At 36.6% G+C, this 27977-nt stretch overlaps 1 protein-coding gene across 3 annotated transcripts; it reads right to left on the bottom strand.

Annotated features, from left to right (window-relative positions):
- Positions 1-194: 194 nt before the first annotated feature.
- On the bottom strand, positions 195-26215 carry Asb11 (ankyrin repeat and SOCS box containing 11). Of its 3 annotated transcripts, none has more exons than XM_026396725.2 (7): positions 25998-26215; positions 17179-17258; positions 13100-13207; positions 10172-10322; positions 6671-6805; positions 4880-5071; positions 195-2083 (listed from the first exon to the last, which is right to left on the bottom strand). In XM_026396725.2, exons 1-7 carry the CDS (start codon positions 26176-26178, stop codon positions 1959-1961), a joined length of 972 nt encoding a protein of 323 aa, XP_026252510.1. In that variant the 5' UTR covers positions 26179-26215; the 3' UTR covers positions 195-1958. The 3 variants fall into 3 exon arrangements, with proteins under 3 accessions (XP_026252510.1, XP_026252511.1, XP_026252512.1); XM_026396726.2 differs by lacking the exon at positions 25998-26215 and adding an exon at positions 24852-25057; XM_026396727.2 differs by lacking the exons at positions 17179-17258; positions 25998-26215 and adding an exon at positions 24852-25048.
- Between the last annotated feature and the right edge of the window lie 1762 nt (positions 26216-27977).

Below are 27977 nucleotides of genomic sequence, written 5' to 3'. Positions count from 1 at the left end.
TTGGTTTTGAAATATAACATAAGAACTTAATCTTTTTCCCAGATAGTTAACTAATTAGGATTATTAGATATCACAAAGTTATAATAATCAGAGGTCCCAAGCAGTTCTAACAGAAACATATGAGCCACATATGTGATCTAAATCGTTATTATATGTATTATATTTTTACATTAAAAAGTAAGAAGCAAGTGAAATTAATTTCAATAATATACTTTATTTAACCTAATACATCCAAAATATTATCACTTCAATATGTGACCATTGTGGGTAGGAAAAATGGTGGAATAAGACATCATTACATGTATGATTGAATGAATGGTGTGACCCCATTTCGTGTACAACCAGAGAAGTGAAAAATTGTGCTTCATTTGTGTACAATGAATCAAAGAGCATTCCACTGTCATGTATAACTGATTAGAATAAATTTTTAAAAATAAAAATTTTTTTAAAAGAATTCATCAATGAACCAAAACAAAAAACAAAAGTATATGTGACCATCATCAAAAATTATTCATAAGATATTTCATGTTCTTTTTTGTACTGAATCTTCAAAACGTGATATGTATTTCATATGTACAACAAATCTTAGTTCACCTAGTCACAATTCCAACAGCCATAGGTGGTGGATAGCTACTGAACCAAATAGCATAGGTCTACAGCAATTTCTCATCCTCAGCACTGTTGATATTTTGAACCTAATAATTCTTTTTTGCGGACTGTCCTGTACATCGTAGGGTTTCTAGCTGCATCCCTGACCTCTACCCAATAGAGATGAGTAGCTCCATCCCCTCAGTTGTTGCAAATGAAAAGGTCTCCACACATTGCCACAGATGTCCCTGGGTGAGGGACAAAACTGTTCCTTGTTGAAAACAAAAGGACTAGAAAAACTAGGGGGCAAAAATGTTGAAAATGAATCTTAGGATCATCTGAGAGAGAATTTTCATTTAGAAGCTAATATTACTATAGTCACTGAACCATGACAATAATTTATAATAATGGAAAATGTATCGAGTTCCCATGTTCTAAATTCACAAAAAGGGAAATGAGGAACTGATAGGAGGAGGAGTAGCAGAAAAGGAGGGAGATGGGAAGAAAAAGAAGAGAGAAAAGAAGGAGGAGACAGCTTTTATCTTTATGCTTACTTTGGACTCCTATCCACAGAATTAAGCCTACCTTGGTGGCTGGAATCAACATGTAGGGATTTCAAAAAAAACTGAGAATCTTGAGTTTGAAAATAAGCCAATGTTGGGGTACCTAAATGCATCACAAAGTGCTTATGGGTTCAGGTTGTTGGGGGGCAACTATTGTTGTGCAATCCTAGAATTGTCTTAAGATTCCTTCAAAAAAGAGCATTTAACATCAAAAATGATGAGCAAAGGAGCCTAAACTCTATATGAGCTAATCTCTTCCAAAATCTCTCTTATCAACCAGGACCTCAAGAATTGGAAGTCCCAAGTAACTGTGATGTTTTCAAAATATTTCATTTTTTATGTGTCTTTTAAAAAGGCAGAGAAACTAAACTTACAGCATTGATTTATTCAAGGAAAAGAGAAGAAAGAGGAGGTAAAGAAAAAAAGAGAGGGGGAGGGAGGGAAGAAAGGGGTAGAAGAAAGGAATTAAATCAAGAGCACATTCTGGAATTTTTAACATTCATTATAATCCTATTCACCTGGATTTATGTGGGTCTGTACCATATTCAAAATGTTGACCCATATGTACTGGGAAATCCTGTATTATCAGAAAATAGTCTGTTATTTTCATTCTACTTCACAGTTTTAAGTTTATTAACAGCAAGAGCTAAAAACTTTAAGGTTCCTGTTTATAAAGGATTTCCTCTAATTGGCTGAGCTCATTGGAAGATACTGATGACCTAGCTGTTGGGCGTCTATAATAAGTACCCTGGGTACAGCAGACAACAACCTACTTATTTCCAAGTATCTTCCCATGGACAATTGGGGCTACTGGTACAGGAGGAATCTTTCCAGTGGCTCCGGCAGATGTAGCTTGTGGATGGCTTGATGACATGCTCGACCCAAGCATTTCCGGACACACAGGCGGCAGAGCTGGGAAAGAGTAGGTGGGCCTGAGAGAGGGAATAAAAATGGTGTGAATCTCATGGTGGCAGGGAATCCTTATTTGCCCCTCCAGAAGAGATGCTTTTCTTTAAGTTGATCTTCCAATTGTATTACCAGCATCAAAGAATGAGGCTATCCAGAGGCAGTTAGGAAAGAAGTGAGGGGGTATAAAGAGAATGCACCTCATTTATGTGCCCTGTGCTAATGAACAGTGATATACTGAACAAGGACAAAATGCAAATGACTATAGCATGCAAGACCCCAAGACAGAGCTGCAGACCAGAACAACTGCATAGAGGGTGTCAACAGGAATTTTGACCTGTGTGGCCACAGAGGCAGTATTAAGAGATGGGCCAGGGGCCCATCTTAATGTCTTCCTGGACCTCCTGACACTAGTTGGCCAGGAGGTGGTATTGGCTGGGTCCTATCTCACACCCAGAGGGACCCTCCATTCTTGCAAAGATTTCAGCTCAATAAGGATGTGCAGAAAGAACTTAAAGCACTTACACCCCATAATTCCCTGAACCTCACTTTCATGGGGTCTCAGAGTGCTTCATGTCCATGACTTTCAGTAGCTTTGAATCCTTAAGGAAAATAAGTTGATGAGAGTTCAAAATATAGATGAATAGGATGAATGAGTTCTGGGTTGCAATTCTAGTTCTACAGGGGCATTCATATTATCCCATTATTTCCTAACCTATCACTAAAGATCTCTTCAAGTATATCTAACTACTGACCTATACAAACTTTCCCTTTTCAAGAAAATCCTACTGTAACAGCATCTTATACCTCATGATAAATGGTGGACTGAAGGGCTGAGAGTATAGCTTAATAGTGAAGTGCTTGCCTAGCATATGTGAGGTCTTGGGTTCAACCTCCAGTACCACAAAGGGAAAAAAAGGTAGACTGCATATGCAAATATCCAGGTAACACTTAGAATGACATTGACAAGGAACATCCATGGATAGAGAGGTACCTGGAAGATGAATATCTTCAGTTAAAATCTCGGGAATCAAAAACATCTCTACCTGTCACCCCTTACATCTAGGATCAAACTTTTAGAATTAACAAAATAACTGAACTCTTCTGAAAAATAGTAACATGGACAAATTGTCCTGTTTGCCTGGAGAAGTTCAGACACGAGTGAACTTGGCATAGCTGATGTTCCTCCTTTAGAGCAGGTGCCTATATTTATAAAGATAGCACATAGAGGAACTTGCTTATAAGAATGTAAATCCTAGACCTGGAAACATTTTTGATGGAAGAAAACCAGAAATGTGACAACTGCTATAAACTATATACTCAACCAATCATTGCAAAGTACCTGGTAAGGAATATCATAATTATTCTGGTGAAGATTCAAGTAAAACAACAATCACTAATGACATAGACCACTGGAAATAATCTAGACCAATAGTGCTCAAAGTGTGGTCCTTACACCAGCAGCAGCAGAATCAACTGGAAAGTTATTAGGTATGCAGAGTTTAATCCTAGACCTCCAGAATCAGAATCTGCTTTTTAAATGAGATCCCCAGGTCATCATCTATATGTGCATGAAAGTTTAAGAGGCACTGGTGTAGAGAGACTTCCTAAAATGATTTAACAAAGCATTCTACTTGGAAGATATTAGACATGGGAGTGAGTTCACAAAATGGAACCAGCAAGTGAAATGAGACATACACACACCAGAAATTGTTCTAGAAGCTTCAGGATTGGGGCCTTACAGCATTAAGAGAGAATGTTCTGGGGTCAGACAGCTGGATTAGAATCCTAGTCCTACTTCTTAGTAGCTATGTCACTCTCTGCAAGCCAATCTCTCCATGCTTTAATTTTCCCATTTGCAGCTGGCACAGCACCAGCTACTATAAGGTTTTCACTGCTCTTAAGTTTAAAGAGTTCAGTGAGATTAATCTATGTTTCAAATTCATCTCAGTGCTGGCCCAATTTATCTTTAATATTCTCCCCAGCATACATATGATCAATGAAGGCTAACAAAATGTCTTCTTACTACACAGACATAATAGGGTTCTCTTTTGAATTTGAGACACCAAGCATTTTAGAAGGTTACTATTCCTTCCCTGGTACTGATAATTGCTTTTAACGTTCATGATGGAAATAGGAGTGAGGAGATGAGGCACATAGAACCACATACTCCTCAATCTGGAGAAAAGGCAAACAATCTCACCATTTAGTTAGGCTTCTGAAATACACATTCTGTCCCTTCTACTTCCCCAAACTTAAGTGTGGTCACGTGTCACCTAACAATGGGATAAGTTCTGAGAAATGAATCATTAAGCACTTTCAACATTGTGCAAACATCATAGAATGTACTTATACAAACCAAAATGGCTATGATGTCACTATATGATATAACCTCATGAGACAATGGGTTGAATATGCAACTCATCATTGACAGTTATTATGAGGAATGTGGCTGTATTTCTAATTTGCCTATGGATTGTCTCCCAATATTACAAAGTGGACTTTTGGTTTGCTTAATCATGTGCATATGATAGGATATCCCTGGATATTCAACCTTTTCAGGATGCCAACAAGGTTGTCTGATTATTTTCTTTTTATGGAAAATAAAATGCAATGATCTGATTGCATGTCAATGTTATTTTGTTATTAAGTGAATGAATGCAGCATATAAAATCCCAGAAGACATGGTAGTGATGCCGGAACTTGATGCCTTCTGCAATATCATCCCCAATTGGGAAGAGGAAATATTGCAGGGATGTGGCAGGAAGGAGAGATAGCAAGTGGGCTTAAGGAAAAGAAGTGGACACCCAGCCCTTCCTTACCTTCTCGGAGTAGGAGTGCCTGCTCTACACTACTTTTGGGAATTGCCAGATCAAGAGCACTTTTTCCCTGTGCATTTCTGAGCTTCAGATTAGCCCCATAGTCGGTCAGCAGGTGGATGATCTCTACGCTGGACTGCCTTGCTGCAGCATGGAGAGGGGTGTCCAGCCATTGGCCATGGTCAACACTGGCTCCTTAACAAAGGAAATGGCCACAATTCAACATTAGGTATGAATGTAAAACACAATCAGCCTAATCTGTAGTCACTGTATATGAAGTCATCTCAAATGCCATGACATATTTGACAAATCCTTGAAAATATGTAACTTCAGCCTAGAACCTCCACAATGCCCACTAAGACCATTCAAAATAGTGGGATAAAAAAGTGAATCTGGATAATTTTAATCATTTTAAATAGTTTACTTCCTTTCCCACACAAAATGCTTTATATACATAGTTATTTTACATAATTAATAACTATTACATAGTTATTTTATATTTTGACCAAGTATAAAGCTGAATTTCCTTATTTTTATATTGTATTTAGTTCTCTTATTTATTTATTTCATATTTATTTTATATTATTTAGGGCTCAAAAATTTTTCTGAACTCCATAAAGAATAGTAAATGCTATGAATAAAAAATGACCAAAGAACGTCTTGGAGATAGAAATTCTCAACTAAATGGAAGACATGATTTACAGTAGAAGGGGTAGAGAGAGAAAAGGGGAGGGGAGGGGAGGGGAGGGGAGGGGGGATAGTAGACAATAGGACAGACAGCAGAATACATCAGACACTAGAAAGGCAATATGTCAATCAATGGAAGGGTAACTGATGTGATACAGCAATTTGTATACGGGGTAAAAGCGGGAGTTCATAATCCACTTGAATCAAACCGTGTAATATGATGTATTAAGAACTATGTAATGTTATGAACGACCAATAAAAATAAATAAATAAATAAATAAATAAATAAATAAAAAGAAATTCTCAACTAAAGGTTCTGACTACAATCTCTGCCTTTATGTCAAAGGCTAAGCACATTGAATCTTTAACCAAATGATACTTTCAAGATATTTTACTTTTCCCTAAAATCTCAGTTTCTGTATATGTCTTTTAGATTTAAAAATGACTAAATAACTTTGCAGGATAGAGGTAAAATAGTCTATAGCAAATATCTGTTGTTTTTACTGTACAGCATCTTCCTGGTAACCACAGCTAGATTTCCCTCTAAGTTACCACCTTCTTGTGATTTCCAGTTTACGTGTTTCTAGAGAAGCCTAATAACTACAGATTAATCTAAAATCTAGGCCTAAACCAATTAGCATATTGTATTCCTTTGGCCACCTTTATTGGTTCAGAGATAAGTATGTGAATCAAAAAGAGCCAATACTGGGCTGGGGATATAACTTAGTTGGTAGAGTGCTTGCCTTGCATACACAAGACCCTGGGTTCAATTCCCAACACCACAAAAAAAAAAAAAGAAGGAAAAATAAAAGAGCCAATACCCCTTCTTGCTGTGTATGGATGAAAAAGACAACAAACCCAGATGTTGCAGTAGCCATCTTGAGACCGCCAGGAAGAGTCATACCAGGTAATTGAAGCCAATATCAAAGGGAGCAGAACTAATAAATATAGACACCCATTTCTCTGGAGAAGTTCTGTTTTTAGCATTCAAGCATCAAATGCTATCAGAATTTTTTTTCTATCCTAATAAGAACTTCATCTTTGAAGCCATTGAAAAACCCCACAAATTTAGCAGGTTCTTTTCATAAAAAGATTTCTGGTAATTACCTAATTCTAGAAGCTTCTTCACACAGTCTACCCTCTGGTAGGTGCAGGCTACATACAGGGGAGTTCCAAGCTGAGGCACCTCTTGGTCAATGTTAACATTATTTGCCAGCAGAATCTCCATGCACTCCCTGTGACCTGGTGGAGCATAAGATATTCCCATTCATATTAGGAACACATTGAATATTCACAGAATTATACATTCATTATCTGGAATGAGCTTTAGAAATAACCCAGGTCTCTTTTCATAGTAGAAACACGTTTTTGTTTGGTTTTGGAAATCATAGATATAAATTCCCCAAACAAAAACGACTAAGAAGAACAGCATGCCCATGCTTCTTTTTTTTTTTTTTTTTTGAGGATATTTAAAATTTAAAACATTATAATGATGCATAGTATTGGGGTTCATTTTGACAGAATCATACATGCAAGAAATTTTATTTCAATCCCCATTTCCCCTCCCCCCTTTCCTCCCCTTCTTCCTCCCCCTATTTTCCCTCTTCTACTCTACTAAACTTCCTTTCTTCTACACATACATAGGGTGAAATTTCCTTTGATGACTTTATATATAAATATATAACATGATTGTGTTAAATTCACTCCACTTATCTTCCCTTTTCCCATCCTTCCTCCCTCTTGTTTTCCTTCTTCTACTCCATTGGTCTTCCCTGTATCTTCATGATATCTGATCCCCTCCCTGACCACCTTCTTTCCTTTGTTCTGCTCTAGCTTCCACAGATGAGAGAAAATATTTGACCCTTGCTTTTCTGAGTCTGGCTTATTCCACTTAACATGACGTTCTCCATTTCTATCCATGTGCCAGCAAATGTCATAGTTTTATTCTTTATGGCTGAGCAAAACTCCATTGTGTATATATACCACATTTTCTTGATCCATTCATCTACTGTCAGACATCTGGGTTGATTCCATAATTTGTCTATTGTGAATCGTACTGCTGTACACATTGAGGTGGTTGTATCACTATAGTGTGCTGATTTTAGTTCTTTTGGCATGGAATAGTTGATACCCATGCTTCTTCCACTCAAACTCCTCTGTGTAATTCCTGAGAAAACTCTAAGCAAACTAAGGCTCTGAGGAACACAGTTGAAATCACTTTCTAGAATGAAGACACCATTTTACAATGGAGGCTACAAGACCCAGAGGGGTAAATGAAGACACCCTGCTATTGCCCTGAAGACAGTGGTGAGACTGGGGGTGTGGCCTGCAAGTTTACTTAGGTTAGCCTAGAAGATACCTATGAAGATGAATAAAAAGTCTCATGTATATAATATATTTAAATACACTTTGAAAATAAATGACTAGCAAGATTATGAAAGTAAGCATTCTCCTTGGAGAGTTTGCCCAATGAAGAGACAGACAAGATTAATTTGCAGTATATGAATGATCTGCTCAGGAGGGAATACTTCTGAGGTATTGATGGGAGCTTATAAAAATTCAGTTCTCCTTGAAGATTTAAATGTATCCTTAAACAATCTTATCATCACTAATTTAACCAACCTTTTCTTTATAGATAACATGATTTTCATCCTATACTTGCACAATTTATCACAAATTCTGAATTAATCGTAAGTATGCATTACAATGTACCAATCAGGATTTGTGTATTCAAAGTATTTGGTCACATAAATAAATCTTAAACCTGAACTATAGTATCAATATATCAAGATACTGACTCAGACTATGACCCAGCTTGCTCATAGATGTTTAAAGCTGAACAGTTTCTGGAAAAAAAATCTAATCAGTGCCTAAAATTGCCTAACAAATACAAGGCATTTTTTAAATAATTCTTGCCTTTTTTGGCAGAACAGAAAAATTAGCCTAGTTTGAGGTAAATTTAATAGTCTCAGGAAGTTTTAAAAAATGAACAAATAAAACTTAATGACTAAAATTCATATAACAATATCTAAAACAATGAATTTGCTAAGCATTCTTCCATTCTATGCATATTGTTCCTTAACGAGCTTTTATGAAACAGAAAAAATATGTAGAGATATAAACTTGTAGGCACACAGATACAAAACACCCCATACATAATCAGGCAAGCACTACAGAATTACTTAAGAAATTTGAACTGGGCACAGTGGCACACGCCTGTAATCCCAGGACTCAGGAAGCTGAAGCAGGAGGATTACAAGTTCAAGGCCAGTCTTAGCAACTTAGTGAGACCCTCAGAAACTCAGTGAGAACCTGTCTCAAAAAAACAAAAACAAAAATAAAAAGGTCTAGGGTGTAGCTTAGTGATAAAGCACCCCTGGTTCAATCTGAAGTACAAAAAAAAAAAAAGAAAGAAGAAAAAAATTTGAATTATTCCCAATATTTATCTATTTTTAAACATTTGAATGTACATGCAAGTAACCTTTTTTACTTCAAATCATTATTAAAATTTTTAAAGACTTTCATTTTCAAAATAATTCATTATTCTGCAATTTAAAGGATGCTTGGGAAATGGCTCACATTATTAATTAATAAATAAATATTTACTAAGAATGTTTTATACATAAAAAACATAGATATATTGAGATTTGGGTCTTTTGTATCATTTAAAGTAATCCACTGGGGAAAAATACCAAATGACATGTTTATTAACCTGGGGGCAAATCTTTCACTTTTGCCTTTTGAAGTAAAGACTTTCATCTTCAAGTACACCAGCAAAGACCTATTCTAGATTGTTCTAACTTCTCCATTGTATTTCTGATTTTAATATAAGAGAAGTATCTGAATTGCTAGACATCACCAAAATGTTGCATTTTGGGTATGAGCTTTGACAAACGACCTTATCTTTTTAATGGCATCTTTTATTGTTCATGACTAGTCTATGCATATAGTTTGAAAATTCCTTAAAATTACTCTTTTTTTTCTCATTTCAAAAGTAATGGACAATGCAGGAGTCTAGAGTCAACTTCAAAATTTCCAATGCCCTGATTTTTTCAAGTTAAAATGCTTTTCTTTTTCTTTTTTTTTTTTTTTTTTTTCGTGACTATGGCCTTGAAGTCATCAGCTCATCTGAAGTGTATTTCTTAAGGACAGTTACATTTACTAATCCATTAGAGATAGTATCATCCTTGGCTTTCAGGCATTTTCATAATTTATTTTATGTTAGTGGTTGATATTTTATGGGTTTTGGAAGATGAGCTGTTCTTTTCTACTAAAGGGCAGAGGCATAAGCTCAGTATAAATCATGAAGTTACAACTTCTGTCTTGGCTGCACTAGCTGCTCCCAAAACACCAGCAAAGAGGCTTAGGAAGAGGGACATCTGAAATACAAAGACATTCCAATGTATTGAGAAGAGCCTTTTCTTGCCACAGTGGCATTTCTGAAAGATTTAGACAAATTGAAGTTACTGCTGTAGGATTTCTAAGCCACACACATTCTGTTGGTGAAAAGATCTGGGTGACTCTCATATGGCCAACAGTAGACTATTGATTTATACAGATTGGAGTGAGCACACCACTGTTTTGTGTGCATTGTGGTGGCTCGTTTACCTCTCTTCACTGCCTCATGGATAGGTGAAGCCAGGTGCATCTCAGGCTGGGCCTTGGCTCCGAACTCCAACAGCACATTGACGCACGCAGCACTGCCACTGCAGCACGCATTGAAGAGGGGCGTGGCTCCATGAACTGTCACTCCATTGACCTAACAGTGGGCAAGGAGAGACCCAGAGGATTTGGTAGTTTGTTCTCACTCTCTCTAAGTATGTATTCCTGTGTATGTGCCTAGGGAAACTCCCCCAAGCTAATGAATGAGTGAGGGAACTCCCTTTACATGAAACTACACAAGGTTATAGGACGGTCCATTAAATTACTATATGTTAAACAGAATATTGCCTGGCACTGAATGAACATTTGCAACAACTATTATTCCCATTTCCAATTAATATGGAGCTAATCTCCCTTTTCAATTGTGAACAACCATGGCAGAAACCCAAAGAAACAGAGATACCAACTAACTTAACCCATTAAGTTCCAAGTTCTCAATTCTGTGAATATTTCAATGAAATTGATATAAGTACATTAAAATAGGTAGGAAATCATAACCTAGAACTTATGTATCATTTATATATAATCATAGATATGATACATATATATTTCAAATGCTCTGATCATTTACCTATGATTTTTTTCTAAGATAATAGATCTTTGAAAAAACAGTAATTATTTCAAAGTTATAATGAGTGGTATATTTGTTGCTCAATTTAAGTATTTATATCTGGGATAATGGGACAAAATGGGTGAAGCTTCCAAATCCTGTGCTTGCAGAAAAAAACTCCTTCACAACTTCCAACAGTTCTACCATCCTTATTGTCACATATTTTCTCTCTGTTCTATTATAATCTACAGAAATCACACATGCCAGCTTTGACTCCTGAGAGATAATGACCAAACTAAAGGCACATAGACAATAGCCTTCAATTATCTCTAATCATCCTTGTTAACTTCTAGTGATATGGGAAACACATGAGAACCTGCAGGACTGGGAAGTATCATTGAGTATCAACAATAGATAGAAAAGAACACCATGGGACCCAGGTATTCAGGGAGGGAGACTCTGATATGATTCAAATGTCATATCACAATGGTAGTTTGACGTCAAACTGCTTGACCTCAATAAGTAAAGATAGATGCTTGGAATAATCAGGATTCTAAATTATCTTATTTAGAAAAAAAGATGACTTGTCTCCAGGGCTCTGGTATAACCCCATTAAAATGGCACAAACAGACAAAATTCATGAAACTGGTTTGATTTGTTTTTTAATAAGCACCATCCTTATCCTCTGTCAGGAAACTCTTTGATTTCCTGTAAGTTTCTCTCCTGGTTCATATCAGCAAACATTTACTGAGTATCTACTAGGGGCCAATATTTTATAAACAAAGATAAGTAAGACAATTGCCTCTCTTTAAGTAGGTTGAGTTCTATTAGGGAAGACAAACATAAAAGGAGACAATTTAGATACAACAAGTGTTTTAGATCTCTATGGGAGCGGAACAAAGAAGAACATAGACTTGAGAAATACAAAGGAAAATAGAAATATTTTGTGATTAAATAAATAAGAAAATGGCAGGAACAAGATGACTCCCAGGCATGGGAGACCAGAAGAATGTTTCGCCTAGTATCTGAAACTGGGAGCCCAAGATGAGGAGCAGATTCCAGCAGGAAGAACATGATATACACAGTTTCAGATGTGCTGAGTTTGAGGAATCCGAGCAGCAGCAGATTGTGGTGAACTTTCTACTGCTTGACCAAACTTTCACTCATTCTGATTTAATGTCAAATGGTATAATACGGCATTTATTGGCTTTTACCTTATAAAATTGCCAAAGACAAGAGACCATTGTCTTATCCTTTGCTTTGTCCCCCACAACATCTCTTCTCTGACCAGAGAGAAATATTCAACATTTCCCACCAGTGATCTGCTTGTGAGTCCAGTCATTTAGCTTGAAATGAAATCATCCTCCCAGAGCCTTGTCCTCATCATTACCCATGAGTTAAGTGACAACTTAGAGAAGCACTACCTAATGGAAATGCAGCACCATGATGACACTGGAAAAATCAATTTGTGCCCAGAAGACTTTTATATTCAGTTCTAAATGTAGAAACCTAACTTCCATATGCAATCTGAAAAAAAATCATCATTAAATACTTAAAGATCTTACAACTTTGGCTGGGTATATAGCTCAGTTGGTAGAGTGCTTGCCTCACATGCACAAGGCCCTGGGTTCAATCCCTAGCACCACAAAAAAGGAAAAAGATATTACAACTCATAAAACAAAGAACATGAGACTAGATTAAACAATTAAATTAGCAATAAAGCATTTTCTGGATGTCATTGAGATTTGCAGAAGTTTTAATTTTCATAAGCCTATTCTGAGAGCTGTATTATACATAGCACCTCTGCTATTATTTGAAGAAATTAAGATATAAGTTAAAATAAGATAAACCTTAATTTGTTTTAATGTATTATTTATTAAAAACTCAATTTTATAATTTTGCTCAATAAAATAGTGGCTGGGGTAGAATATTGAATTAAGAGTGTTTTATTATTCTGTTAAAATTTGTTCTTTATCGTGTTTGATTACAAAGAATTTTTTTTAAAGTCATCATCACAGGCTAGGGAAGTAGCTCAGTGATAGAACAGTTGCCTAGCATGCATGAGGCCCAGGGTTCTATCCCCAGCACCGCAAAAAACATGTGAACATCATAATTTTGAAAAATTCCTGTGAATTGCTGCATCTGGATATTCGCACATGGTTAGGCTGAGAAAACGGAGTAACATGAATGATGAGACATGAACATGCGTGGGATAAGACCTGTCTCTACCCAGTCCCTCTCAGCAGCCTGGAAGATGCTGTCTCTTTAGGTGTTAGAAGATGTACCTACGAAGACAGATCCATGTGGGCAGGAGTGGTACTCACATGTGCACCATTTTCCAATAAGGCTTTAGCACAAGCCACATGTCCTCCAAGGCATGCCTCATGGAGAGAAGAGACCCGATTAATTGTCACAAGGTTCACATTGACACCCTATAATTTGAAGAGAAGATAATTAAATGTTCCATTAGTCATAGCAGTGAAAGCAATGTTGTTCAACAGGTTCTTGAAGTTTTCAGTCTTTGGTTGTAATAGCAGCACTGCATAGAGAGGGATCAAGACCATAACCAGGTGAGTCTCAGCACAGCATGGGAGCTTCAATTTCATTTATTCAATAAATGTTTATGCAGTATTCTGGATCAGGGTCTTCAAAATTTATGCTACTGGTCTGTCTCCTCCAGAGCCTACTGGGCAGGCAGAAATGAAACCTAAAAAACTGAGATTGGAAGCACCACATTTCACTTGGGACCACAGAGTTTCCTTGAGTCTGGCTTGGGAAATAAGAAAAAATACTTCACAAATAAGGTAGTATTTAACTAAGGCTTGAAGCGTAAAAACTTTAAAACTGGGAAGGCAGGGTATGCCATTAAGAGGGAATAGAATACACAAATGCAGGAAGTATGGCAGGGCCACAGTTGGACAGTTGGTTATTTCTGGATCAGAAAGAGCATACAGAAAGGGGAAGTAGAAGATGAGGAGAGATGCAGGAAGCCAGTGAACTGAAGCAATATCATGAAAGGCCTTGATTTGCAAACAGGGAGTGCAGATCTTCTAGGGAATGAGGCATCTATAAGTTTGTTAGGCTTTGAATAATCTAGAGCTAATACATTAGCTGTTTTAGGAAAAGCATAGTGGAAGCAGAAACATGGATGGCTGACGGCAGAGGCAGAGATGTGAGGCAGAAGCAAGGAGAGCCACAGAGACATTGCTATAGGGTACGATGAGTAGGTGATGGAACACAGAGGAGGTTGGGAGCTAAAACTAGGTCTGAAACAGAAGAATGACTCTGGGCTTAAAAGTAGAAAGTTCCCCGTATGAGTGCTTCTAAGAGTCACTTGCTGTGTGGTAGAAGTACTGCTTTGGCCATAACCCCACTACATGGAGAAGACTCCAAAGTCCCAGGATCTAGGGCCAGAGGGATTCTCCTAACCCTCATCTACTTACCTAGGTATGATTGTCACCACCATTTCCTAGCCTATTCCCCCTTCTCATACTGCCGTGTACCAACTTGCTTATCCTAGAGTCCAAGTGACAGGTGACAAGGTCAGCCTAGCTGCTGGACAACTCTGCCTTCACACCCTGATTTTAACAACTTGGCTGTTACCATTTCCTCTATGACTGACACTTTCTATCTGCAAAAGGAATTAGGTCCCTGATCTGTCCTTCCTGCCAATTCCTGATTTTGAGTCCATGCTTTGTAATGACCTATTGAAAGCTTCCAAAGCCTTGTGTTACAATCCCAGAATGGCAAACTCCAATCTAGTACTCACTGCATCCTGCCACATCTCTGTAGTGTCAGGTGCAACCTGCTGTGGCCAGGTTTTTATTGCCTGTCCTTTCATCATAAAGGCTTTCTATGTCTCCTGGATTCTGTCCATTTTCATGTCCTGAATATGTCATTACTCTAGAGCTGTGCTACATATTTCAAATTCAGTATCTAATAAATTAATCTTTTCCTTTTCGTTTTTCCATGTATGATTTGTTTTTAAATTTTTAAAAAATGTTTATTTTTTTTAGGTGTAGATGGACACAACACAATGCCTTTATTTTTATGTGGTGCTGAGGACCGTACCCAGGTCCCACCCGTGCTAGGCAAGTGCTCTACTGCTGAGCCACAATCCCAGCCCCTGTTTTTAAATTTTTTATTGTCACATTGTAATCATACAGAATAGTGGGATTCATTTTTATTTCTTTTTAAGAAATTAAGATTTTAAAACAGTCTAGTCCATGAGGTGGCAGCATTGTGCTAGGGAAAAATAATTGCTGCAATACAAAATCTCAAAATCCCTGGAATTGGAGAAATGTAATGGACAGGCCTAAAAGATATCTAAAGTGAATCATCTTAATTGTGTGTGATAAAATGAAGAAGCAGGAAGTTCAAATTATATGTAAGACTTGATGCAGGAGGCAGGAAGTTCAAATTATAGGTAAGACTTGGTGACAGCCAGTGTAATAACCCCAGAATTCCTGAACCTTGGCTTAATATTTTACTCACATTTACTTGGAGTGGTTTAATGATTTACTCACATTTACCACATTATCTAAATGTGGAATAAAGTTTTAAAAAGTAGAATATATTTTTTTACAGTGTGAAAGGTAAAGAAGTAGGGATGTAGCCAGAAAAAGTTGAAATTTTTATGAAATGCCCCTATACATTTAACCACACTGTTGAAGCAAACATGCTTAGGAGTTAGGGTTCAAAATAATAAGTGTTAAATGTAATATGGGATCCTGGGTTGGATCCTGTAACAGGAAAAGGACAACAGGGGAAAGGCTCATGAAATCCCAATAGGCTGCAGCTTGGTTAATGGTTATTGTACCAATGCTAATTTCTTATTCCTGACAAATGTACTAAGACTATATATAAGATGTCAACATCAGGGCAAGCTGGGTGAAGGATGCCTGGTAATTCTCTGTATTGCCTTTGCAACTCTTCTTGAAAATTATTCCAAACTGAAGTTTATTAAAATACTAGTAAAAGTATAAAGGTGGGGGTCTGAAAGGGAGGTGGATATGAGACTTTTTTCATTATTATCGAACTATGTGAATATATTACATATATAACAAAATAATCAAATCAGATGAAATTAAAAGTGCTTAAAAAAATAAGCAAGTCACAAATTCAAGTACAATGCCCATCATTGCTGACAATACTGTTTTCCTTGTGCCTCTGCTTACTTTGCTATGAGGTAACAGAACTCAGAAAGGAGGAAGCAAAAATGGGGAGAGGGGAGCATGCATACACACTCATATACATACACACACACAAAGAGCAGTCCCCCTGGCTGTTTAAATTCAAAATAGTCACAAATATTTACTAGGCTGCTACTCATTGTTCAACATGCTTGGGATGTAGTCATAAGTCTTCACTAAAGAGTAAGATTTATCCATTTGTCAACCTATTTTAATGCTTGCTCTTGAAAGCATATCACTGGGGCAAGCAGCCTCCTCAGATGGTGCCCAGTGATTCCTAATTCCTAATATTGAGTCGCTTGTATAATGCCTTCCCTTTGAGTGTGGGATGAACTTATTAAGTCATATCTAATGAGTAGAATATGGCAGAAGAGATGGGATTTCACTTTGGAAATTAGGTTATAAAAAAAACCTGCATGACCAATGTAATTCTGCAACCTGTACACTCAGAAAAATGAGAAATTATATTCCATCTGATTGAAATATATGATATGTCAAGATAATTGTACTGTCATGTGTAATATATATATATATATATATATATATATATATATATATATATGATTTTAAAATCCTAAAAAAAAAAAAAAAAACCTGCAACTTCCTTCTTGGGTGCTGTCTCTGAGGAAAGTCAACTGCCACCCCACGGCACAAGCCTTCGGAGAGACCCATGTGGCAAGGAATTGAAGTTTGCCAACAACCACATGAGTGAGTTTGAAAGCAGATTGTGCCCCGAGTTAAACCATGAGATGTCTACAGCCTTGGCTGACATCTTGTGGCCTGGAAACTGCTTCCCAGCCCACAGAAACTGTAAATATCTGTTTGTTGTTTCTAGTGACTATGTTTTGAGGTAATTTGTTACAGCAATAGCTGACAAGTGAGACTTCAGGACTGCTGTCTCTAATGTACACTAGGAGACAATGAGGTGAGTTAGTTCAACATAAATTTGAAGGTATCTTTCATTGATCGTCATAGAGAAACTTCCTATGAGGTAAAGAAAGGCCCAGAAGGGAAAGGAGGTACCCGGGCCAAAAATGAGGCAGCTCCTCAGGAAAGAAAAAACAAGAGGAACAAACGATGAGGAGAAAGAGCATATATATGCCTGGGACCTAAATAAATGAGGCAAATAAGACCTCTGCTACAGTCAAAGCTAATAAAGAATTATGCTCGATATGGCACAGCATAAAGGATCATGTTTTCAGTTTACTTACTTGTGCAATTAACGTTTTAAGGGCCAGTAAGCGCCCCTGAGCTGCAGCTTCATGAAGTGGGGATCGATCAGCCCAGCAATCTGAAACACAAATCAAGCTCAGAGTCAAAGTCTAGAGACTTCTTTCTTCAGCTTTTTCATGCTGGGAGGAAAGCAGGTATCATTCATCAAGCTTTCTTGTCAGTTGCTTTCAGAATGACAAGCTACTGAGGGCACCAAGTCTGTTTTTGTCTGGTATGTGCTGAGGGGGTACAGTTGATCTCTCCCAATTTAAATGAGCACCTGAGAAGGAATCCTTTATTAAAAGTGCCAAAGGACAATCCTTTGTTCAGGAAGAAAACCTACTCTGCTTTGCAAAATCTGGACATTTTTCAAATTATGATTATGTTCTTCATATACTCAATAGGATGTAATATGATTTGGATTTAACAAAAAGGGCCTCTCTTGACAAAAAGGGTCTCTTCTAGGTAATCTCGATGATGGTAAGAACTCAGGTTTTCTCTGCAAACTTGGCAAAAACAAAATCCCACCAAAAAATGGTAGTGTGTGAATTTGAAATAACAAGACCTCAAGGAAAGGGTAAATTTCTCTGATGGGTGAGAACCAAAGTTATACACATTTCAGTAAGCCTCCCCTCCACACACACACATTGAAACCCAATGTACCTTCTCTCTTTGGATTACAAAAAAAAAAAATGGGGAAAGCCATACTTTTTTAGCATTGTACATTGAGAAACCCTAAACCCAACGTTCCTTGGAGAAATGGTTGATCCCAGGCCTGGGCTAGAAAAAAAATATAGGCTGGACCTCAATCAGCTTGTCAGAAAGGAAGGAAGTGCTCAAAAAATGATGGGAAATGTTAAAAAGACACAGAAACTAACTTGGAGGGGCCTCCACTGGCTAAATATGGGACAATTTGAACATCAAAATAAACAATGACAATGAGAGATTATATACTTTGAAATAAAATAGGAAACTATAAGTTCTCATTGATAAAAGTAATATATACAGACAGAGAAGAGAAAGTGCTTGCTTAGAATACTGATTTTTAAATGTGGAAGAAATGATAGAAGCAGCCTCAAATTATTTCCCTATACAAAAAATACTAATTATATAGAGAATGGGGTAATTATATACAGTGGAACAAAAGCATAGACTACCTTACCCAGGTGATCAAAGCTGACATAAGCAGTGATAGAACAAATTGGCACTGTGTGTCATTTAATGGAATGCAGTGAACCACATCATGTGTCATCAGAGGGAACACAGTGTGAATTACAGACTATTGCTTCCATGATATTCCTGCCCAAAATGACTCTGGTCATGAGGACACTGTGCAGTTACCCAAACTGAGGGGGCATTCAACAAAATAATTGGCCTATAACCAGTTCAATGAGGGACTGAGGAACTGTTCTAGATTTCAGAAGGCTGACAAGACACTACATCTAAAAGCAACACTTAACCTTGAATGAGATCCTTTTATTATAAAGGATATTATTGGAACAGGTGGATAAATCTGAATAGAGTCTCTGTGCAAAGACAAGTGAAAATTCTTTGTACTGCTCTTGTAATTTTTCTGTAAGTTAAAATTAATTCCAAAATAAAAAGTTAAAAAAAAGATAAAGATGAGTAAGTAGATAGATGAAATCATTTGTGAGCTCATACTTCTGATATGAATGTATAATGCTTTTATAATAAAGAAAACAGATAAAAATTTGTAACATGAACATAATTGTGATTGTGTCATCTTCACATGTTCCTGAGCTGGTTAAGAGTTGATAAGTGGACAACCATAAAGAAGAATGAAATTATGGCATTTGCTGGTAAATGGATGGAACTGGAGACTATTATGCTAAGTGAACTAAGCCAATCCCCCAAAAACCAAACACATAATAAGGGAGGTTAGGGAGAGGAAGAATAGAAGCTCATTGAATTGGACAAAGGAGAAGAAAGGGTAGGGACAGGGGAATGGGAATAGTGAGGAAAGCATTCTACCAACTGAGCTATATCCCCAGCGGGAATGGGAATAGTAAAAACAGTGGAATGAATCGGATGTAACTTTCCTATGTTTGTTATGAATATACAACCAATGAAACTCCACATCATGTTCAGTCACAAGAATGGGAGATTATACTTCATGCATGTATAATATGTCAAAATACACTCTACAGTCATGTATATCTAAAAAGGACAAATTTTTAAAAGTTGATGAGTGGAATATTTTTAAATCTCTTTTGACATTTATTTTCATAAGCTGAAGATAATGAGATAATGTGTGCATATAACCCTGAATTAGTCTGCCTTGGTTTTCCTCTAATGCATCTCCATGTCATTCAATATTAATTGTACTTCACACATTGCCCCTCTTCTAATTGCTCTTGGAGGTGAGCACGGGCACTGGATGGGGAGGACAGTCTTTGCCCACAGTTGGAAACTCAGCACCTAATACAAGAGGCAAAACCAAAAATGCAGAGTTTTTTTAATTCTGCTGTTCTAACATTTTCTTAGTCAATCATAGTCACTTGAAGGAACCACAGGTTGAGCACCTCTAATCTGAATATTGAAATCCAAAATGCTCCAAAATCCAAAACATTTTTTGAGTCCTGACATGATGCCATAAATGAAAAATTGCACATCATGAAAGTGCTTAACACCCAAAATAAACTACTGGATGAAGTTACCTTTAGGCTATGTGTATCAAATGTATATGAAACACAAATGAATTTGGGGTTTACACTGGTGTTCCATACCCAAGATATTATAGATATAGACATAGATGCAAATATACCTAAAATCTGGGAAAAAAATAAAATCCAAAGCACTTTGGTTGTAAGCATTTCTGGTAAGGGATACTAACCTGTATAAGTATTCTATTCAAACATAAAAATAAGATTGAAGTAGCAACTTGCCATTAAAAAAGTTAATTTCAGATATATCAACATGAAACAGCTTTATAATTTCTAAAGTTTTTCTTCATGCAGGCTGTGATGATCATCCTATTTCACATTCTCGTCATATTTCAGATTTTCCTGTAACTTTCTGTGACTCATAAGTACCATAAGACCCGATCTATATACAAAGATGGAGAAACCTCAGAAGCCTAATGTTGAGTGAAAGAAACAAGACACAAAAGAGCATGTGCTGAGTAAGTCTGTTTGAGTGAGGGAGAGGAGGACAAACTCACCTTGGGTGTTAGGAGCCAAAAGCAACCCAAGGAGGGGTGGAGTCTGACAGGAATTGGGCATGGTTGGAGCCATGCTGACAAAACATGGTCTCACTGGTTCCTGACTGTGTTCACTTTGTGAAAATTCATCCCACTGTTTGCTAAGGATTTGTGCAATTCTCTGTATTTACATCATATTTCCATAAAAAGGATTTTAAAATGGCTCTGCCACCATTTAAAATGTTATTGCTGATGCCTTCCACAGCTCCTACCCTCTTCCCACTCCCAGGGCAGGATATGGCTTTCTCTGGTCTACTGAACAGCTAGCTGATCTACTGAAGGACAGTGTGTTCTTCATATGCTACTTCCTCCTTCTAGGTGCCAACTTCTCTGGTGCTTTGGGGGTGGGGAGAAGCAAAAAGGACACAGACAATGCCTTCCCAGTTAACTAAAAGTGGAAGCCAGTCCTTCTCTCTGAGCCTCAACTACAGAGTTCACTTTGGGTCTGTGGCTTGCCTTAACACTTGGGCTCACTCCTAAGCATCTTTCTTTCCTGTTGTTTGACCACCTCTCATAGTGTTTCTCATAAAGGCAGCATCTTCTGATGTCCCCCAACTTTAACACTGTACTGCTGAAGTCTCAGTGGCAAGCCTGTGGCCACATCTTTCACTGCACCAAGAAAGAGGGAAGCGGGGTTGTCCTGAGAATCTCCCTCACCACACTTCTGCTTTCCAACTCTTCCCTAGGCTTCCAACGGGAGAGTGAAATACAAGATCCCTTCCTCTTAGGCACCCTTATCTAAATTTCTATTTCTCCTAGAGCACCAGCAGCTTCCTCAAGAGGAAGGGAGAGCCTTATTTTATGAGTAAGAATACTCCAAATTACACATTCATCACTTTGTTCCACATGAAAAGAGGTCTCATGGTTAGTGTCAGAAGTAGCACTGAGGACTGGGGCTGTAGCTCAGTGGTAGAGCGCTCACCCAGCACGTGCAAAGCCCTGGGTTTGTTCCTCAGCACCACATAAAAATAAATAAAGTAAAGGTATTGTGTCCAACTACAGCTAAAAAATAAATATTTTTTTAAAAAAGAAGTAGCACTGAAAGCCAAGTTTTTGGAGACTTCAGAAAATACCTTATTCTGTTTTTAAGAACTATGGATCTCTAAATTCTGACTATTCTCATGGTAAATTTACCAGTCTTGAAATGCTTTGACATCTACCTTCTCTCTATAAACAATGTGAAATAAACCAATTGTATCACCCTAAAAGTAGAAATCATTTTTGTCCCCAACTGGAAACAATCATTCTCAAGAAATTCACCTTTCCAGTACCATGGTGAAAGTGTCCTATTTTTCTATTTTTTTTTTTTTTTTGTTGCCAAGATAGTCTCTCGATCTTATCTTTCTTGTTTTATGAATTGGAGTTAATTGTGAGAAATTAAGGATAAAAGTCATTTGGAAGGTTAGGAATTTTTCCATTCCTTTCAGGAAATATGCAACTAAACTCTCCAAGTAAATGAATGCTTAAGTAGTACTCAGTCATTCTCTTCTAAGGCAAACTATTTTTAGTTATTTGGCAGACTGCCTGGGTCATAGGGCTGCAAACATTATGAAATAGTTTACTCTACAGATATGTTTGCTTGCTACTGATGAGGTGTACAAAAAATGTTCAAGTACTTTTTTATTTCCTCCTTTGAATTTTTCTCAGAATATCATTTATATCTCTTGTTCTCAAATTCTTTGAATAACAATCTCATTTGTAACTACTTTTAAAACCATATATTTCAATAATGAAATTGGTTCAGAAGTAATACAGTTGTTCAAGTTCCAAGTATTCAAGTTAAAAACCGATTCTTTTTTATATTTTATTTTACAATTTTTACCCTGGCTAGTTTTAACAAGGATTTGAAATTACTGGCTTGTTATTCCAAAAGACCACGTAACTGATTATAATCCCAAGGGTACGTGTAACAATCTTTATTCTCTTTATTCAAAGTTCTGAAATCATATGAAACAACATCTCCTATGGCATTTATCAAAGAGAAGAAAATCATAAGGAAATTCAATTCTGAATCAAAATAAAGGCAAGAGCCTAGGAGAATTAATGATATTATAAGGAAAACAAAGGTAATGGAGAAAATATAATAAAATTTGAGATATCTAAAATATAATAAAAGGAGTTAAAATAAAATATTTTCTATGGTCAGGAGATTAAACTTAACCAATGAGCTGTGTTAGACATAATGAACTCTGTTAAAAAGAAGGCTACTTTGAACTCACTAGGAACAGGAGATTGAGCTAAAGGTGACAGGTGGGGAGACAGAACCTCTGCCAGGAACTAGTTGTCCTGATTTGGAAGAAGTCAGCAGGCATCTGAGATAATGTAATCACACAGAGGATAGTAAGGTCAAGGCTTGGTGAAACAACCAACAAGAACCAAAGAAGAGTAGAAGGCTAGGTAGGGGTTTGGGCAAAACTGGAACAAATGTAAGAAAATCCTATTGGAAAGGAAAGGACAGGAAAAAAGAGGTTATTGAGTCAGGCAGATGGATAGTTGTCAAGTCAAGCTCAGTCCCTTGAATTTAGAACAAGGACAAGTGATTTTGAGCATAACACTTGGAAATAGAAACTAATCCTTTTTATTTAGCTTAAACTAGCTTCTCTGTTTGTTTTAAAGGGTACTATAATTCTACTTCCTCTTATCCCTCAAATTCTGAAAATCAAGCTTTCCTCCAAATTCAATGCAAAACTCCTTTGCCTGCAAAACATGGCTAGGACTCAGCTTAAGCGATTAATTATTTCTATTTGTATTTTCACTTAGTGCGATTATTTATGTTTGCACACATTGTTATTTTTGAACATCCAAAAGCTCCTGGATTCTGAAAAAAAATCACAGGGTACTATAGTTTAGTAAAGGCTGAAAAATCACACGTCTCTCTGGAGACAGGTAGTACATGTAGAACTATCTGTGGTCCATACGGGGGATCCATTCAGTGATCTACCTGTGTTGTACACATAAGCTAAGGGCCAAAGACAACGTTTCAAACTTATATACACAAATGTATTATATTTGACAAAATACACAAAGATGCTTGAAAGATCAAAAGTAGTAACAGCCAACTCGACTTTGATGAGTTATACACAAATACTTTCAACCACAAAGATGTATCAAATAATTATTCTAGAAAATTAATTTCTAAAAGATTTTACAGCTAAGAATGATATTTAATAAGGGATGTTAGGTGTAGCTACCAAAGAAAAGATTTAACTCTGACCTTGTTTTTTTTCTTAATATTTTTTAGTTGTCGATGGATACAATATCGTATTTATTTTTATGTGGTGCTGAGGATCAAACCCAGTGCTTCACACATGCGAGGTGAGCACTTTATCACTGAGCTACAACTCTAGCCCCCTGCTCTTGTTTTTGACATTGCTGACAATAGTTTACAAGAATACAAAACAGGGGCTGGGGTTGTAGTTCAGTGGTACAGCGCTTGCCTCGCATGCATGAGACCCTGGGTTTGATCCCCAGCACCACATAAAAAAAGTAAACAAAAATAAAAATATTGTGTCTGTCTACAACTAAAAAAAAAATTTTAAAGAATACAAAGCAGAATCAGGAAATTTAACTTTGAGCTGAGACTTCTGTAAGTCAGCTAACTTAATGATTAAATGTCATATATTTCCACAGAATATATTTTCCAACCAATGAAGAGTTTAAAGATGACTTCTGGATTGAGTTTAACACTGCCACAAAATTTTGTTCTTGATTTTTAATATACCTGCTCACAATGTCAAAAGAAAAAGCAATTTTAGAATTATGTAAAAATATGGTCCTGGCGTCTCACTACCACATTTTTATAGAAAAACTTATTTGCCAAATCCAGATATGTTATGATATATATGTGGGTGGGGGTATGTGAGGAGACAGACAGACAAACACCACACACACACACACACACACAGACAAACACCACACACACACACACACACACACACACACACAGGAAGGAAATTAAACTGAGAAGTTAACATGCACTATTCACACTTCTTGTTAACAATAATTGAAAATATGTTTTTAACCTTATAATATTATGTTACTTGCAACTTAAGTGAATATTATCCCAGAAGTTTGAACAGGTAAAGCTATTTGAGCCATAGAGTCATCAAATCTATTTCAGAGATTTGAATTCTGACTCCAGGCCAATTGAAATAATGTTTATATGGGTTTTGACTGCTATAAAACCCTTTAAGAGAAGTTGCTCCTCGTTAAGGGCCATAAAGATAGGAATAATGCATAGGAGCAATTGGAGAAAACATTTTTATACCCTGTGGCAATATTGACTTTGTTGGACTTTACCTTCATTTAAACTCTGAGAACATCAAAATTATTACTGAAAATTTGAGATAGTCCCTGCCCAAATTTACAAGTTAAATTAGAAATTAGCTTTCCAGATCATGCTTAACTTGAAACTAAAGATAAGCATTAATTTTTTTCACCAAAATAACGTACCTCCCTGAAATGTGTGACAAATGTAATCCCCAAAAGAAATCTCTTTCCACAGTCCAGGGCTTCTGACACTTTCTGAAACTTCAAAATTCTTCTCATTTTCCCCAGTTAGTTGAAGCATTCTGATGCTTTGTCTTTGGAGGTCCTATTTCTTTGGATAAGACTGCTGATGTCTAGTGTTTTCCAAGTTGTCTAGTGTATTGGAATCACATAAGTCTATTTTGAAAGAGAATCATGGGTGCAAATTGAAATGGATACTAGATAAAGAATGATGTAATCCTGGAACCCCTGCAAACACTAAAAATACAGAGGGAGACTCTGAACTCTTGTTTATGAATAAATACTCCTCTATTAAGTGGCAATCCCAGTAGTGACAGAGACACTTGATTCATTTACTTTTGTAGCATCTCACTACGATTGTTTCTTAAAAGAAATGTAGTCTAATCTCTACAAAGCATGAGACTTTAAGACGTTTTATCCAAATCTTAGTACTCCACATTATAACAACCTTTCCTTGTGGTGCTCTGCATGGTGCCACTCATAAATGGATTTTGTGAAGAGTTTTCTGACAGTGACAAGTGGTTAATCAATTCCATTTGCAAATGATCAGCACAAAAATATATATAGCATGCCACCTTTGCTGCTTTAAATCAAATTGCTCATTTTATTTCCTGAGGCAATTTAGTCTTACCTGAATGTTATTTATTTTAAAGGTTGATTAAAAATGGTAAAGAAATAGAGCTGGGGATGTGGCTTAGTGGTAGAGCATTTGCCTGGCATACATGAGGCCCTGGGTTTGATTCCCAGCACTGCAAACAAACAACAGTTATTAAAGAAAATAATGCTATCTGAGCAATTCTTTTGTCCAGTAGAAATGAGGTTTTTCAAAATTACTCATAAAAGTCACTATCCTGTTTTCTTAAATGATAATTGCTAATTGCTCTACTAACTTGCAAAAATTAAGCTGAAAATTCTTCACATATTGGTGCAGCCAACATCATTTGCTAATTTAAATGACAGGTAATTTTTTTAAACTACCCACTCAAAACTGAAGTACAAAGAAAATCTGCCTTCTAGAATACTATTCACATGAATTATCTAGGAGGGTATTTTTTAAGTATTGGGAATAAATTCATGTATTTTTTTTACCTGAAATTCCACCATAGATCTCTTCTGCTATCCTAGCCGCTTCTTTTCTATTTCCTTTGACGATATAGAAATGGGTTAGGAGAGCCAAAAAAACTTTAATTAAAAGTTTGAAGAAAAAAAAGGTAGCAAACATTGTAATAAAAATGTTTTTAAAGCCATAGAAAACAGGTCCATCTTCCATTTTGGCTTATGCTCTGTATAGGTTCTCAGGACTGCAAAATTTCACTGAGTTATAATTGGTATCATATGACATCTATTTTAAACCTTCTAGCACTCTGTGCTCCTGTTACCGAGAACTCAGTTTGTAGGTTCTAATCTAATTCTGATTTGGCAACTGCAGATACGGACATCCATGGCAACGTTAAATAAAGAAATTTCCTTCCAACCAGAAACTCCTAAGAGTTCTAAATTATTACTCAGTACCATCTAACAAGTGGGATTAAGTCCGAAACATTTTTTACTCTTAAATTCCTACTTTTGCTATATTATGTTGGAAAGCAGGGTTGGAAAGATAAAAGACACTTGTCTGACCCCATAGGGACAAAGCAAGTTATTTGATGTTCCTACAAAAAAGTGCATGTTTTTGGTAGGAAATACTAATCCTGGGAACATTTCATTATTCTAAAGTTTGTGGAGGATTAAAGCTCACATCTAAAATAAGACCAGCTAAAAAAGACTATTTACTCCAAGTCAGTATTTAATGAAAGGTCTATCAAGTTGGATGTCTCTCCAAGCAAAAACTTGAAAGTGACTGGAAGTGTTAGACTCATCACTGCTGCAGTTTTGCCCATGACAAGTTCCCACGGTAAGGTTCTTTCCCAATCATTCACCTCCATTTCAAGCATCAGTAAAGGTGGAGCATCTTTCTGGAAAATATGGGTTATCCTTGATCTTGGAAGAACCAAAATGAAATGCATAAAAGAGATGCTCTAGGTTCTAGGTGAAGTAACCAAAGATTCCACAAATCAATGGCTTCCCTAACTGGATAATATTCTCTTATCAACTGGCCAATACAAGTGAATTTGATTTAATTTTAATTTTCCTCATAACTATCTCTTCTTTCATTCTTGACTATATTCGATTTTCTAAATTTCTAAAACCTATCACTAAAGCAAATTATTTAAACAAACCAAATAAATCTTATTTAATAAGTGCTTTATGCAAAATTTTGGGAGTTTCTCCTAGCACTCAGGCAAATTAAAATGACTATAAGAACTATTTCACAGTACCGTCGAGGCCAACACATGGGCATACATTGAGCCACATGATACAGCTCATCCAGTTCACTGTTATTTTGAGATTTTGAGCTGTTTCCACTCTCAAGGAATGGATATTAACATGTTTTCTTTATCAAGCTTAGATTATCCAGTAGAACACCAATGTAGGAAAATACATAAATACAATGCCTTAGCTCTTTTCATGTATCTCCTTCTCCAATTGTACTCTATGGAGGCCACTGTTCACTCATGTCAGACCAGTCTTGTATATCATATTATAACATTATTCATCTTGTTTGGGTTTTAATTTTCACATAAAACATGGCAGTCCTATTTTTTACATATCAAAAAAGTTGGTTCAAATAGATGGCTATACTATTTCTGAAAGACTGTTTTTATTACATTTGAGCAATATATTTGGGACAGAAATGAAAGGTAAATGCTATTTAATAGTTAATTCATAGCATCTTTTACAGATGAAATAGTCAACAGTTTCTCAGTTTTCTCAGCCTCAGCACTACTGATTCTGTTGTGGGGGGGCTGTCCAAAGCATTGTAGAATGCTTAGCAGCACCTGATCTCTACTCAACTTGATGCTAATGTCACACCCCATCCAGATGCAACTAGAAATGTTTTGACTTTGCCAGACATCCCCTTGGGAACAAAATAATCCCCCATCTCTCAGTTGAGCTCCACTGAGCCTCAGCCTAATATAAATGATCAAGGATAAAATAAACTCAACTCCCCAAAGTACTGCAGAAAAC

The sequence above is a fragment of the Urocitellus parryii genome, chromosome X (genome assembly GCF_045843805.1).
Source record: "Urocitellus parryii isolate mUroPar1 chromosome X, mUroPar1.hap1, whole genome shotgun sequence".
Taxonomy (NCBI): domain Eukaryota; kingdom Metazoa; phylum Chordata; class Mammalia; order Rodentia; family Sciuridae; genus Urocitellus; species Urocitellus parryii.
Note: the sequence above shows the minus strand (reverse complement) of the source record. Positions and strands in the feature narration are given on the sequence as shown.